The sequence below is a fragment of the Dermacentor albipictus genome, unplaced genomic scaffold, assembly GCF_038994185.2.
Source record: "Dermacentor albipictus isolate Rhodes 1998 colony unplaced genomic scaffold, USDA_Dalb.pri_finalv2 scaffold_25, whole genome shotgun sequence".
Taxonomy (NCBI): domain Eukaryota; kingdom Metazoa; phylum Arthropoda; class Arachnida; order Ixodida; family Ixodidae; genus Dermacentor; species Dermacentor albipictus.
Genome location: NW_027225579.1, coordinates 2,303,684 through 2,318,308, shown reverse-complemented (window position 1 = coordinate 2,318,308; position 14,625 = coordinate 2,303,684). Strand labels below are relative to the sequence as shown.

The 14,625-nt window shown below is 42.5% G+C and overlaps 1 protein-coding gene across 1 annotated transcript in view; it reads left to right on the top strand.

Moving 5' to 3' along the window:
- The window catches only part of LOC139052493 (tachykinin-like peptides receptor 86C), a 571,207-nt gene that overhangs the window by 419,865 nt on the left and 136,717 nt on the right, over nucleotides 1-14,625 (top strand). Inside the window, exon 3 of the mRNA XM_070529609.1 lies at nucleotides 13,800-14,015. Within this exon, the coding sequence (XP_070385710.1) occupies nucleotides 13,800-14,015 (216 nt within the window). The remainder of the gene's footprint in view (nucleotides 1-13,799; nucleotides 14,016-14,625) is intronic.

The following is a 14,625-nucleotide window of genomic DNA, read 5'->3' as shown; positions in this document are numbered from 1 at the left end:
TCACCCTCGCTATCATTATCGTACGCCAACATACGAAGCATATTATCAAAGCGCGATGTCATCTCTTCCTTCTTGGAAGACAGCAAATCGGACATTATCGCTTTCACAGAGACATGGCTGCATTCTGCAATAATAAATAATGAAATCTTTTCATCTTCAAACATGTACGACATATATAGGTGTGACCGCACTATTAAAAGAGGAGGTGGTGTCTTGATTGGTGTAAAGAAAACCATTACGTCATTTTTAGTCAACACTAATTCTGATCTCGAGATTGTTTGGGTGGCCTGCACGATGTCATCTTCTAGAATACTAATAGGTAATTGTTACCGTGCACCAGATTCTAACAATTCTTTCATTAATGCTCTCCGCGACACAATCAACAAAGCCATTGAACTCTTCCCGGCTGATTTAATTTATCTTCTTGGGGATTTCAATTATCCACTAATCGATTGGACGAATTTATCATCTCCTTGTCATATATCGTCTGAATTCATCAACTTGTCGTTAGACTTTAATCTATTTCAAGCTGTCACGAAACCCACACGCGGTGCCAATGTTCTAGACCTCATTCTTAGTACAGCACCTGAAACAATAGGTCACATAGAATATTTGGATGGTTTCAGCGACCACCATTTGCTCCAAATAACGATAAACGCAACGCCACCGGTTACGGGCAAAACGACAAAACAAATTCGTGATTACAATAAAGGCAATTATAAAACAATAATCTCAGAATTTGAAACTTTCTTCGAAAACACAATGTGGCCATCATTTTACGATAGATCCGTTGAAGAAAACTGGCTCATGCTTAAAAATACACTGTGCGCATTAGTAGACAAGTATGTTCCACTCGTTAATATAACTAACGATAAGTTGCACTCTTGGTTTACTAAAAAGCTTCATCGCATGAGGAACAAGAAGAAACGCTTGTATAATATCGCTAATCGAGATCGCACATCAGCAGCGTGGCAGAATTACAAAACGTACCTGAAATCGTACTGCTCACCTTTAGGCGAAGCTAAAGATAAATATTTTTCTAATGATCTTCCTGAGCTGCTTAAGAACAATCCTGCCAAGTTTTGGAGAATAATAAAGCCTAACAACGAATCAGATGAATTGTCATTACATAACAGCAGCAATATTTCTATTCCAGCCAGTGAATGTTCGCAGGTCTTTAATTCATTCTTCAGCTCTGTATTTACACAAGAGAACACTTCAAATATACCTTTTGTTTCAGAATTAGGCTACCAATACATGGAACCTATTGAAGACACTTTGGAGGGCCTCTCTTCTCTCATAAATAACCTTAAAATGTCTTCTTCATGTGGCATAGATGGTATAAACTCAAAGATTTTAAAGAATACCGTAGAAATATCTAGCAAAATTCTTTTTTACATATTCAGACAATCACTTGCGACAGGCCACCTTCCCGCAGATTGGAAGATGGCGAAAGTTATACCTCTATTTAAAAATGGCAACAGGAACTGTCGTGAGAATTATCGTCCCATTTCATTGACATGCAGTCCCTGCAAGTTGCTTGAACACATTATCGCTTCGCATATTTACAGACATCTTGAGACTAACAACTTCCTTTTTCATAATGAGCATGGCTTTAGGAAGGGCTTCTCGTGCGATACACAATTATTTGAATTTACAACAGACCTACACACTAACTTAAATTATAACTTACAAATTGATTGCTTGTTCCTTGATTTTTCGAAGGCATTCGACCGTGTAGCACATTGTCGCCTAATATCAAAACTCTCCGCACTTAAATTAGCTGTCTGACCTTGTCATGGCTCCGAAATTTCCTGTCTAATTGTCAGCAGTTTACTATTGCAAATAACTACTCTTCCTCCGTAACTGACGTTTCTTCTGGTGTACCACAGGGTAGCGTCCTCGGTCCCTTGCTTTTTCTAATATTTATTAACGACTTACCTCAAAATTTGTCCTCCACCATCAGAATATTCGCCGACGACTGCATAATTTATCGCCCAATTAAAAACTCAGATGATCATCTCATTCTTCAGCAAGACCTTCAACAAATCAATGACTGGTGCAATAAATGGCTAATGACATTAAATACCACAAAATGCAAAGTAATGTCTTTTACCCGGAAGTCGGCAACCTCACAGTATCCCTACCATATTAACAATTACACTGTTACAACAGCCACACAATATAAGTATCTAGGGGTTCTATTCACATCAAATCTTTCTTGGACAGACCATATCACGTCCATTTCAGCTAATGCCTCCCAATCGTTGGGGTACTTGCGACGCAACTTAAGAAATGTTCCTTCAAATGTTCGCAAGCTAGCTTACCTAACTCTCGTTCGTCCCAAGCTCGAGTATGCATCTCCCATTTGGTCCCCTCACCAGAAATACCTAATTGAAACGCTAGAACGGATCCAGAATAGAGCAAGCCGCTTCATCATAAACGATTACAGCTACCAGTCTAGTGTTACACAAATAAAACTTAAACTTTCATTACAATCTTTGAGCACTCGCCGAGACATTGCCCTTTTAACACTGTTCCACAAATTCCTTCACTCCACTCGAACACCCGCATGCTTGAAACGACCCTACTCCACGTCACATATGCTTCATAATCATTTCAGCTATGCCCGCCTTTACGGGTCTACAAAGGCATTCCATTGCTCTGCTCTTCCTCGTGCTATCAGAATATGGAATTCGCTCCCTGACAGCATTGCAAGCCAATCTAACTACGATTCATTCCGTGATGCCTTGACTGAATACATGACTCACGAAAAGTGAAGTTTTACGTTTGTCGCACAATGCTTTCTATACTTGCACTATATTTACAGCTTATTTTCGCATTATTGCTGTTATGTCGCTATGTTTACCGTTTCGTTGGAATGTCGCGTCCGTAACTTTTCTGTCATTGTTTTCATCATTACTGTTGTTATTAATTACACGACTTCACTGAAAAATCAGTGTGATTTATTCCTTGTTATTATATTATGTTTTTTATGTTTCTTCTTTTCCCTAGTGAATCGTGATCTAAATAATTCTTTTTTCATCTCAGTTGTACTTTGGTTGTAGGTTGTAAACGATACGGTTTATAGATGCCTTGTATTCAATGTATTTTCTATGTACTGCCCCCCTTACTCAATGCCTCACTTTGAGGCCTGTAAGGTATTTTTAAATAAATAAATAAACATCGGTAAAAGTAACTCAAACAAAAAAATAATTATAACAGCAGTAATAATTGCTAATTGAGTTGACATCCGATGTTAATAAACAGAGGTACAAAAGATACAAATACAAATGTGATGTATAAAATGGTAAAGAGATTCAAAAAAACCTAATATGTACAGTAGATTTACAAAATGCATTGTTAACTTTTTGATCATGATGCTGATGAAAACTGATGAAAACGCTGCAATAGAGAAAGGTACATACACATAGGCAAGACAAATGGTGAGTATATTACAAAAGTTCGTTTTCAAGTGCGTTTCTAAACATAAGTGGATTAATTATACCTGTTAATGAAGGGGATAAGCTGTTCCAGTCTTTGCTAGTCATTGGTAAGAATGAATTTGCGCCCATGATAGTATTGAAATGAGATATGCTAACCTTCTGATTATGATCACGACGACAAGAAATGAAAGGTGCTGGCCTGATCCAAAGAGTGTGTAAAAAGGTGTTATGATAATATATTTTCTGAAAAAGACAAATGCGTGAGTGTTTTCGGCGGTCGGATAAGAGAGGAAGGTTTAATAAACATTTCATGTGTGTTACGCTTGCTGTCCGATTGAAGTTATTTAAAATGAAACGGGCTGAACGGTTTTGTATAGCTTCCAGCGTATGTATTAGTGTTGAATGCCAGGGATCCCATATTGATGAAGCATACTCATGTTGCGAGCGAACGTAAGTGGTATATAGTAATTGTTTTAATGATGATGGCGCACGAGAAAAATTTCGGCGTAGGTACCCTAAAGTGCGGTTAGCTTTGGACACTATGATATCAATATGCGATTTCCAAGACAAATTGTTAGTTATGGTTACTCCTAAATAACGATACGAGGTGACACATTCAAGTGATATATTAGTGAGAGAATAATTTGGAGAACTAGAGTTAGTACGAGAAACCCTCATAGTTTTGCACTTCTTAATGTTAAGTTGCATTTTCCACGTGCTGCACCAATCAGTTATTTTATTTAAGTCGGTTTGTAGGGCTGTTACATCGCAGTTATTGGAAATTTTGCGGTATATCACACAATCGTCTGCAAATAAACATATTTTTGATGAAATATTAATAGGTAAGTCATTAATGTATATAAGAAACAAAAGTGGGCCCAGGACAGATCCTTGAGGGACGCCTGAGCCGACAGGGGCTAGAGAGGAAGTACATTCATTAGCAGAAACAAACTGAACGCGCGATGTAAGGAAGCTACAGATCCACCTAAGTAGTGTAGGGTCAATGTTTAAAATGCTTAGTTTGTGTAAGAGTAGAGCATGACACACCTTGTCAAATGCCTTAGCGAAGTCCAAAAAAATACAGTCCGTCGTGAAGCCTGCGTCAAGGTTACAGTGTAAATCGTTTGTAAATGTGAGAAGCTGTGTTTCGCAAGAGAAGTTTTTTCTAAACCCGTGCTGGTGAGGAGTAAAGAAATTATTATCGTCAAGGAAGTTAATGAGATGCGTGTAGATTACATGTTCCATAATTTTACAAGGTACTGAGGTAAGAGAAATTGGTCTATAATTAAAGGGATTATGAGTGTCACCTGATTTGTGTATGGGAACGATTTTCCCTGTTTTCCAAGCAAGCGGAAGCATGCCAGAGTTATATGATTGCGAGAATAGATATTGCAATATGATAGATGAATATTCAACTGTGCTAATTAAGAATTTGGTGGTGATTTCATCGACACCGCAGGAGGAAGTAATTTTCAAATTTTCGATTATTTTTTTAATTCCTGTTGCATCAAATATAATAGGGTCCATAAGAGGAAAGTTACAGCCTTGTAAGACGGGACATTCGTTGTTAGGTGCGGGAGAGGAAAATGATTGCACAAACGCGCTGTTCAAGACGTCTGCGCAAAGATAGCTGGGAACCTGACTACCAGACTGTGTTAAAGCAATCTTATTTCCACATTTACATTTTACTACGCTCCAAAAGCGCTTTGGATTTGTTTTTAGTAATAATGGCAGGGTTTTGCTAAAAAATGTGTGCTTAGTATTTTTAGCAGTGATTGAGTAGTTGGAGGCAGCGTTTTTATATGCAAGCCAATGTGCAGGCTTTTTCGTCCGTTTAGCAGTGCGAAAAAGGCGTCTCTTCCTATTTGAGAGCATATTAAGAAATCTGTTATACCAGGGGGCTTGATTATGAGAATAAACGCGCTGGAGTGGAACATGCTGATGGATTAATTCTAAAATTTTAGTCTTGAACATACACCAATTTCTTTCAACTGATCGTTCAAAAAACTGCGGTAAGAAGTCGTCAAGAAATGAACATAGGCTTGAGTTTATCGCAGAAAAATTGGCTCTTTTGAAGTTTCTAATTGTCTTTAGTTGTTTGCATTGATACTGCTGGGGGAATGTAAGCGTGAAGTGCAAAATGTCATGATCACTCGACCAGGTAAGTGAGTTATCGATGAGACGTTGTCGGGAGAAGTTGTGAGCACGAGATCAAGTAGTGAGGTTGAGTGCCGAGTTATTCGCGTTGGTGAGGTGACCATTTGTGAAAAACCGAAGTCAGAACAAAGTGTAATGAACTCATTACATTCAGTAGATGAGGGCTCAGAAAACGGACTGATGGGTGACCATACGATGTTTGGAAAATTAAAATCGCCCATTAGATATATTGGCACTCCAGGATAGCGTATTGTTATTTGGTTCAAGTTGTCATACAGGTCATTGCAAAAGGACAAAGGACTTGAGGGTGATCGGTAACAAACCCCTATTAGTAGCTTTTTAAAGTTTATTGTAAGGCAGCACCAGATGATTTCTAAATCTGAAACAACCGGCACACAAAAGCCCTCAAATCGGTCACTGATTGCAAGAAGCACACCATCGCCTACTTTACCGGTGCGATCGCTCCGAAAAACTGCGTATTTATTTCTGCAAAAAAACAACTCAGAGTTGGCTACCCTAGATGACAGCCAGGTTTCAGTTAACGCAATGATGTCAGCGTCACAGTCATCAATAATGGCACACAGTTCGTCCCTCTTTGGCAGAAGACTACGCATGTTCGAGAAAAGCACCGAGCAAGAGCACAGCTGAGAACCACCTCCCCGTTCTTTCCCCTATATTTCTTTTAAAGGGAATTCGCGTCCAGAGCGAAGAGTACGAGGGCTGAGGTCGTTCTGTGTGCTATCGAAAGCTTCTATTTCAGTAACAGTATTATGAGCTTCATTGTAAACATACGTTTTTCCACCGATAATCAATTTATTGTAATGCAACTTGAATGACTTTTTTGTGTTTTTTCCAAATTCGATGAACTTTTTGCGGCAGTGTCTTGTTGCTGGGCAGTAATCTTCGCTTACGGATATTTTTCTTTCATCCTTTAGAACTTGGCGCTTGGAAAGGACTAAGTCCTTACATTTGTATGTTTCAAATTTTACTATTAGTGGTCGTGCTTTCCCTGTGGCAAATCGCCCGATTCTGTGCGCTCTGGCTATGTTGTTACTAGAAATATCAACTTTTAAAGTGTCGGCAAAAATTTTCAGTATTTTTTCTTCCGACTTGGAATAGGTATCATCAGCGGAGTCAGGCACATCGTAGAACAACAAGTTATTCCGGCGAGCGCGGTCTTCGGCGTCGTTTAGTCTTGAGTGGAGTGTACGCGTGTGCTTTTCGACGCGAACTACGGAATCCCGCACGTCATCGAGATCTGTCTGCTTTTGTTCAATTGCAAAAGTTTGCTGTTCAACTTTTTCTAATCTGGCTTTTATATCGGATATTACCTGACACACTGACTCCTGCTTTTCCTTTCGGTCTGATATTGACGTAGCCGTAGATTTCTGTAGGGTTTCCATTCTTATAGATCGCTCGTCTAGATCCTTAAGCGTTTTCAAAATTTCTTCCACAGCATTCGAAGATTGCGCTTTTTGCGAACCTGTACTGGGACCGGGATTGCTCTCAACGTCACCACATAACAACAAAAGCAAAGAATAAAAAGGATCAACCAAGGCTTTTGGGCATGGAAGCACGACAAGGAACAGGTCATCTGATTTGAAAGAAGCGTGAGGTAGTTTTGGGAACCTACTAACCTGCACAATGAAGAAAAGCGTGCGTAAGCCCATCGTTGTTTTCCTTGTCGTACCACCATGCCCACTGAAAAGCGATGCAGCCGGGCCTGGTTTTATATCCTTCGCCACCAATGCTGTACACGATCTTGCAGCTGCGCAGTCGTGAACATTGTGCACGTGCACGAATGTGCGCATGTCCTGTCTGGCTGTCGGTAGAATGACGGGCTAAAGGTGGGCGAAGTCGTTCTCGCTTTCCAGAAGAGTCGATGCGTTGCCGATGGGCGGACCCTGGTGCTGGAAAGCCGTAATCGAGCCGCACTGCCGTGCAGGTACCGAAGAACTGAAGAACTGCACAATGAAGAAAAGCGTGCGTAAGCCCATCGTTGTTTTCCTTGTCGTACCACCATGCCCACTGAAAAGCGATGCAGCCGGGCCTGGTTTTATATCCTTCGCCACCAATGCTGTACACGATCTTGCAGCTGCGCAGTCGTGAACATTGTGCACGTGCACGAATGTGCGCATGTGCTGTCTGGCTGTCGGTAGAATGACGGGCGAAAGGTAGGCGAAGTCGTTCTCGCTTTCCAGAAGAGTCGATGCGTTGCCGATGGGCGGACCCTGGTGCTGGAAAGCCGTAGTCGAGCCGCACTGCCGTGCAGGTACCGAAGAACTGAAGAACTGCACAATGAAGAAAAGCGTGCGTAAGCCCATCGTTGTTTTCCTTGTCGTATCACCATGCCCATATTTTTGTAAATTTGTGGTTATTTTTTAGAAAACTTTCTGGGAAAGGCAGGGGTATTTGTGCGTTTCTGTCCTGGGGCCCTATACCGTAAAACTATTCCAATATGTTGCTATTCCAATCTCCTGACCACAAACGCGTAATTGCGTAACTGCGTAACTGCGTAACTGCGTAATTGCGTAATTTGCGTAACCGCAAACGAAAGCACCGGGCGGTCACCCACAGGGTTGTCTGAACAGACCAATCAAACGCTCTCCTCGTTCATAGGAGGTCACTTTTGTTTGCTTGAAAAACGAATAACATTGCCTACACTGAGCGGCTTGTCGTATCTAATTGGCTGATAAGAGGCGAGGAGAGCGCTCAAGTGGAGAGGGATTCCATGGGGCCGAGCCACTGCACTGAAAGTCGATAACGGTATGAAGAGGGTGGTGCCGGCGTCTACGATTGGTCGGCTCTTCCTTTCTTAGCTTGCGGCGGCTGGTCGAAAATGGCGGCGGCGTGCAAGGGAAGCTCAAGGATGACGCTAAAACGGACCCTCAGCAAAGAAGAGTTGGTGGAATGAAGGGGCAAACGTGCCGAAAGTGCTCGAAAACGTTACACGGCCACGCAAGAAGTGTTATCATACGCAAATACACCCATGCTCTCCGGCAGGTGCGAGTAGCCAGCGTCTGAACGATCGGCGGCAGCCATCTTTTATTCCTTTCGGAACGGTGCAGCCTGCGGCTATTCCGAAGAAAACTCAGTTTTGTTCGGCATATTAATGCATCTTTATCGCGTACACGTCACTTTGACGTGGTAACTTATTGCGGTTTTGTGACGTCGCGTGACAGGCAGGTGAAGTGGGTGCAGCCCAAAAACTTTTTACCAATAGCCGAGGGCTAATGGCGAAAAGGGGTCGAATCAGAAATAACTGTTTTTCTTTTTTTCTGTCAAATCATGCGTAATCAGTATGTACACATCATATCAGTTGTGGAGGTGTCGTGGTTTTTGTGACGTCGCGTGACAGACCGGTGAAGTGGGGGTGGTCGCAATAAGTTTTTGACCAATCGTGGAGGGCTGATAGCAGATTTGGAATAGAAAAGTTTGGAATAGTTTGACGTTATAGCGCCCCTGTTTTATTCGTGGAATCAGATCTAACCATGTCGACGAATAGAAGTACTCGGGAAGTGAAACCAAACTAAGGTATTGTCGATTACCCCCAAAATACATTTCGAATCCCTTTGAATTAAACCTGCTTTTGGAATCGCTGAAATTCTGGGGTTCGGTTGGCAAGGACTATGTCGACAACGTACATAATGTTCACGAAATTCACGGTGCGTACTTTAGGAGGCAAATGACGAATCACGTAGGAAGTGGTACCTGGGATTAGAATTCGGAAAAAAAACGGCATCCTTAAGTTGCTGCGATGCAAGTAGGGGAGAATGACATTGCTGCCTCCATCATTTCCTGTTTATTAAGATCATTTGCTATCTGTAAAAAAAAGAAAGCAGTTTAAATGACACCAATCAAGCCTGTCCGCATATGTTCGAACATGGTAAAACTGTTACAGATGTCACTTTATTAATGCGATAGCCTTAAGGGTCCCATGTTGCAGAAAATCCCACACCGGTGTCCGCGTCGGCGCCGGCGTAGGCGGCAGCGATGTTGTCCGTGCCAGAAAAATCATCCCGAAACCCGCATCCCAATCCACGCAGATGCTGCGAGTGGCGCATAGGCATTACTGAACTAATTAAATTTCTCAAATAAAATACGTCATCATTTCGTATAGTACGACTTATACACAACTTCCAGTCATGATAGCGTCCGAGTGTATTTTGAATGTACGAGAAAACATAATTCTTTTACACGAGAACTCAAACACAAACCGCCATTTGAGGTCTGTTTTAGGAGGAGTGGCGCGTCTCAGAAAGCCCGCCTTCGTGCATACCCTTTGCCGCCAGTGTTTCCAAAAAGTCAATACTGTTGCACAAGCTGCAGTTGCCGGGAACCGTGAGAAGCACTCAGTGATCTTTGAATGTTACCGCATTCCACTTTTACAGGCGAAGCTTAAGCGTCCTCCAAACTTTTGCTGCTCATTAACAATGCGTCATCTTATGACACTGTTCACGGAAGCGCCATATATTTGAGAGTATCACAGCTATAACGAGCGGGCACCGGAGCAAAGCGAAAGAGGAAGTTGCGCGGTGCCATTGTTGGTTACCACAAACTCTGGAAGCTAATGTTCGCGTGCCTGGGATGTCCTCGCTTCCACCTGGTATGAGCACGGGGCGCATTCGTAGGTGCAACTTCGTCTTTCTCAGTCTGTCGGTGCCGGTTCGCATTAGAGCGAAGTGCCAGGAAAGCAGGTCAACAAAATAGTTTCCCTTCTGCCAGAGTTCTCCTGGTTCAAAAAATAAAAGGACAGGGAAGAGAATAGAACTTGTAGCTAATTTCGGACAGGACTTAAAAGAGTTTGATGCGTAGCAAACTGGACACGTGTGGTGAACAAATCCGTCTTTTCTCTTAATGACAAAGCGCAAAAGATTGCAATGAGCATTGAAGATCATGTTAGAAGAGCCAGTGAGCACTGCACGAGCGCAACTCGTCACTGTGGTGCTGCAATTACATACATACTAGCGCTTATATTAGGTGTACGCAGTACACTCTACACTCTACATTTTCCTTTTGTCAGTTTATGGAAGTTGTACTCCAAACGGCTGCTACATTGTTAACGCCATGTGTAGGAGTCCTTCCAAGTCAATCAATTTTATGCCAGAGCTACTCCATTTGCTTTTGAAAACGTGTGACACACCTCTTACGTATTGTTTAATCTGGTATTTTATCTTTTATAATTTTAGGTGAGGGGTATTTTCTCAAGCCGGCTTCCAAAGAAGGAACTGATTAACGCTGCTGTGTTTTCTATTTGTTCGTATTGGTAGCTTCTAAACTGGTGCAGGCGTTACGTATGTGCCTGCCTTAGCAATGCGTAATATAAAACAACAAATCAAGAATGGCCGAGCGACGGCTTTATATGCTTCGTCTGAAACCACTTTCTTTTTCATTAGTGATAGCTTTTTTATGCGGCATTGGTCAAGAGAAGAAAAAAAAAGGTATCTAGAGACAGCGGCTTTCTCTCAAATTGCGTTCGGTGCTCACCAGGATAGAAGATGATATCGCCGCCTCAAACTGATCTTTGGAAGTGGGCACATTCGAAACTTTCACCTGTCTATGTCAAATACTCAAACATGTGTTTTCCGCACATAGAAAAGAAAATGGCATGCGTGGTTAAAGTTGGTTCTACCTTAGGACTGAGTTTCGGAAGAAATATGTTACTTTGAACCTTTGGTTCCCCCAAGATGCGCGCTTGGGCAAGTCTCTTCTTATTTTTGTTTTGTTTTCATTTTTGTTTTCGCAATAATACTTATTTCGCTATGTCAGCTTTCATTTATATCGCGATTTGAATGAAAGTCGGCAAAACGTCGGCAAACTGGTAAACAGGTGCAGTTTCGCTCGAAACGAGAATCATCGATTGCGGTAGAAAACTAGTAGACAGATATACGAAGCCAGACCAGTAGTGTTATCGACAGTATAAAATTGTTAACATTCGCTTACTAGCTAGATTAACGAGCATGGTGTCACGTGTGCACAGGCAAACATAAACACATCACACTAGATGACCATGGAAATTCGCCGTCAAAATGCTGGATTGAGGAAGCGTGGTAGCAGCAGCGAGCGTATTGACCTTCGTGCTGCCTCTCGCTTCAACGCTAACTAAGCGGCGAGCACACAGCGCACAAGAAGCTATGCACTCAGAGCACTCTGTCCCAATCGCAGGTCGCTTGCAAGATAGGGCCCGCGCGGCCGCATGACGCCACACCATACGCAGCCGCCACCGCAGTAGAACACCCCTCCCTCCCCCAGGTGCCTTGCATGCCATGGAGGACGGCGTGTTTCCTCGCCGCTTTTACCCCTTGCGCGCGCGAGATTCGGTCCCCATCGCCGGCTCACCGGCGCACGCTTTCACTCGCACATACAGCATACGGGGCTCGGCGACGACGTTATCGCCCTTAGACTCTACACGTAACATCACGGCAACACTGACATGGATGGCAGAAATGCGGTTGGACTGTTCATATAGTTGCTATCGCAATAAAACTGTGTTGGAACATGATGTAAAATGCACTTGCAAAAGATGCCTCCTGAAGAGGCCGCAGTTTGCAGCCTGCACGCAGTCAACGAGCCCAGTCCTGCGCGTATCTTGCGTTTGGCTTGCATCATGCTCTCTTCCTAAACACGATGCCATGTTGTTTTTTACGCGCATAGGTGAATGCCATGCTTGCTAAAGCAATATGCAGTAATAGCAAAGAGCGAAAAGGAAGTCGCTTCTGTGTTGGTCGACCTGTTCTTGTCTTAACACGTTAAACTAAGGGTGTGCCAATGTGAAGCTCATTTTTAAGTGAATTTTCCTCATTAGATAGCGTGGTTCTCTCGCATAAAAGTAGGGCAACTTGAATTTTTGGGACCGTGCTGCTCCCCGCTCCACAAAGAAAGAACATATTTCTTTTCTTACCTTATAGTATCATTTCTGAATTGGACAGCAGAAAGACAAGCATTAAAGAACAGTTGGGAAACCTTCATCAGAACGTTGTCTGCGAAGTTAAGTTCAGGAAATAGATTTCCAAATCTATGCCATCAATATTTTTGCAAATATTCTTGTACATGACGAAACTCCTACGAGCTCAACTATAATGTTTACAGCTTTGTAATTCAGCAGTAAGAGAAGATATCGATTCTGTAAACTGCACCTAATAATTCATTAAGGACGGACAACATTGATTAATTTACACTGCTCTGAAACAAACCGGTAATTTGCGATAGTAGCTTTGAAAAAACCCTAATAAACATTCAGTTAATCTCATGAAAGATATACATTGATACTGCCAATTAGTGCACTTTATATGCTCTAACAAGTATATTTCATGGAGCGGCGATATTTGTTTTTGGTGCTGAGTTACAGATTTGTGAACATCTTTGTTAAATTTCTTTAAGCTTAATTTTGGAGAATTTTCCAAAAAGACGTCGGGCTCTAATTAAAAAAAAAGATATGCTTGCAAGAGTCACTAGAATTTTTCGCTCTCAAATCCGGCAAGGTTCATTACAATTGGTTCAGCGTTTTTCACATAAAAGCATTTTTGCCTTGTACTGGTCGGAATATAAGAATTCGAAAGAGGGCCGAACTAAAGCTTTCTCTGAAAACGCTTTGCTTTCGCTTAAGGTCTTATACCACCTGTACTCGTATTTCGTGCCTCCGGAACTATAAACACCAAAAAGCGAGTTACTCCAGTAGGAAAGAACATACGTGAACACAGAGGTCAACACGTTTCCCTGTACGTGCGTGCCGTGTGCTGTGGGCTTTGCTAGCGACATCCAATCATAACACCTGCTCCAAAACCGGCTAGGTGTGGCATACGGGGCTAAATTTACGAGTCTTCTTCCGTCGTGTTCATCACGTCGTCCTTTGAAAGCGGCTTTGGTCGTAAGGATGACGTTTCAGACAAATGTCTTGATCTGTGTACCTATTCTTACGAAGTGTAACAGCCGCCGTACACGGCAAGTGTCAGAATGAACGGAAATTTGTCGCATGTGTGCTTCTGCGATGGCTATTTTGTCCGCAGGGCCGGGGTAGCATTTTGTTCCTTTGAGTTAAGTACACTGACTTGTAAGGCTGTGCTGTGTTCTTCCATTCCTAACGAATTCATGCACCAGTTGTTATTCCTCTCTCCAAGTGTGCCGGTAGCGCTTTTCAGAGAGGTAATTTAAATCGCCGAGCCAATTACATTGTCTGTTGCCTCTCTCGCATCACAGGTACTTCGCCGTGGTGCGACCCTTGTGGGCACGGTTGCCGCGATGGCTGGCACTGGCCGCCGTTTGCGGTGTGTGGACGGCCTCGGCATTTCTCTCTCTGCCGAACTTGCTCTACTCCCGAACCCGGTCGTACCGCTACGCTGACGGGAGCATCCGCACGGTTTGCCTGCTCATATGGCCGGACGGACCCGCCTATATGTCTCACACAGACTACGTGTGAGTAGCCCTGTGCATATTTCTCTCTTTGCCGTAGCAACCATAGATTATCAACTTAGCTGAGTACCACACCTCCCACATAAAGCAGCTTGCGGGCAATGTAGGCATAGCACAAGTTACAATACTGGTGACTCCTGCATCCAGAGAAATACAGAATCTCGTGTTCCAAATTCAGTGAAGCTCTTGGCTGTAATACAATTTACAACTGAGATATAAAATGTTTTTCAGCACACTTGGACCGGCTTCGAATAATACACGAACCACACGTTTTCAGATCAAGTCAAATATGTGGTGTTCATTTGTTAGCGAAGTATCCGGAAATGTTTTATATGGTGTACTGATTCAAAACCGAAAAAAACGCACTTTTGCGCGAACTTAAAAAAAAAGAACTGAGCAGATTACAGCGTGCGAAAAAAAAAAAGAAAGTAACCCATCTGGTGTTTCCGAATAGGCTTGCATGATAACTTGTATTGCCAACCTGAACAAGAATTGGTTAATTATTATAAAATTGATAATTGTAATGCTTCATGTGAATGAAATAGCAAAAAAAAACAATTAGCGTTTTAAGAGCCAGTGAATTAGGAACCAAGCAAATACTGGTGAATCCTGA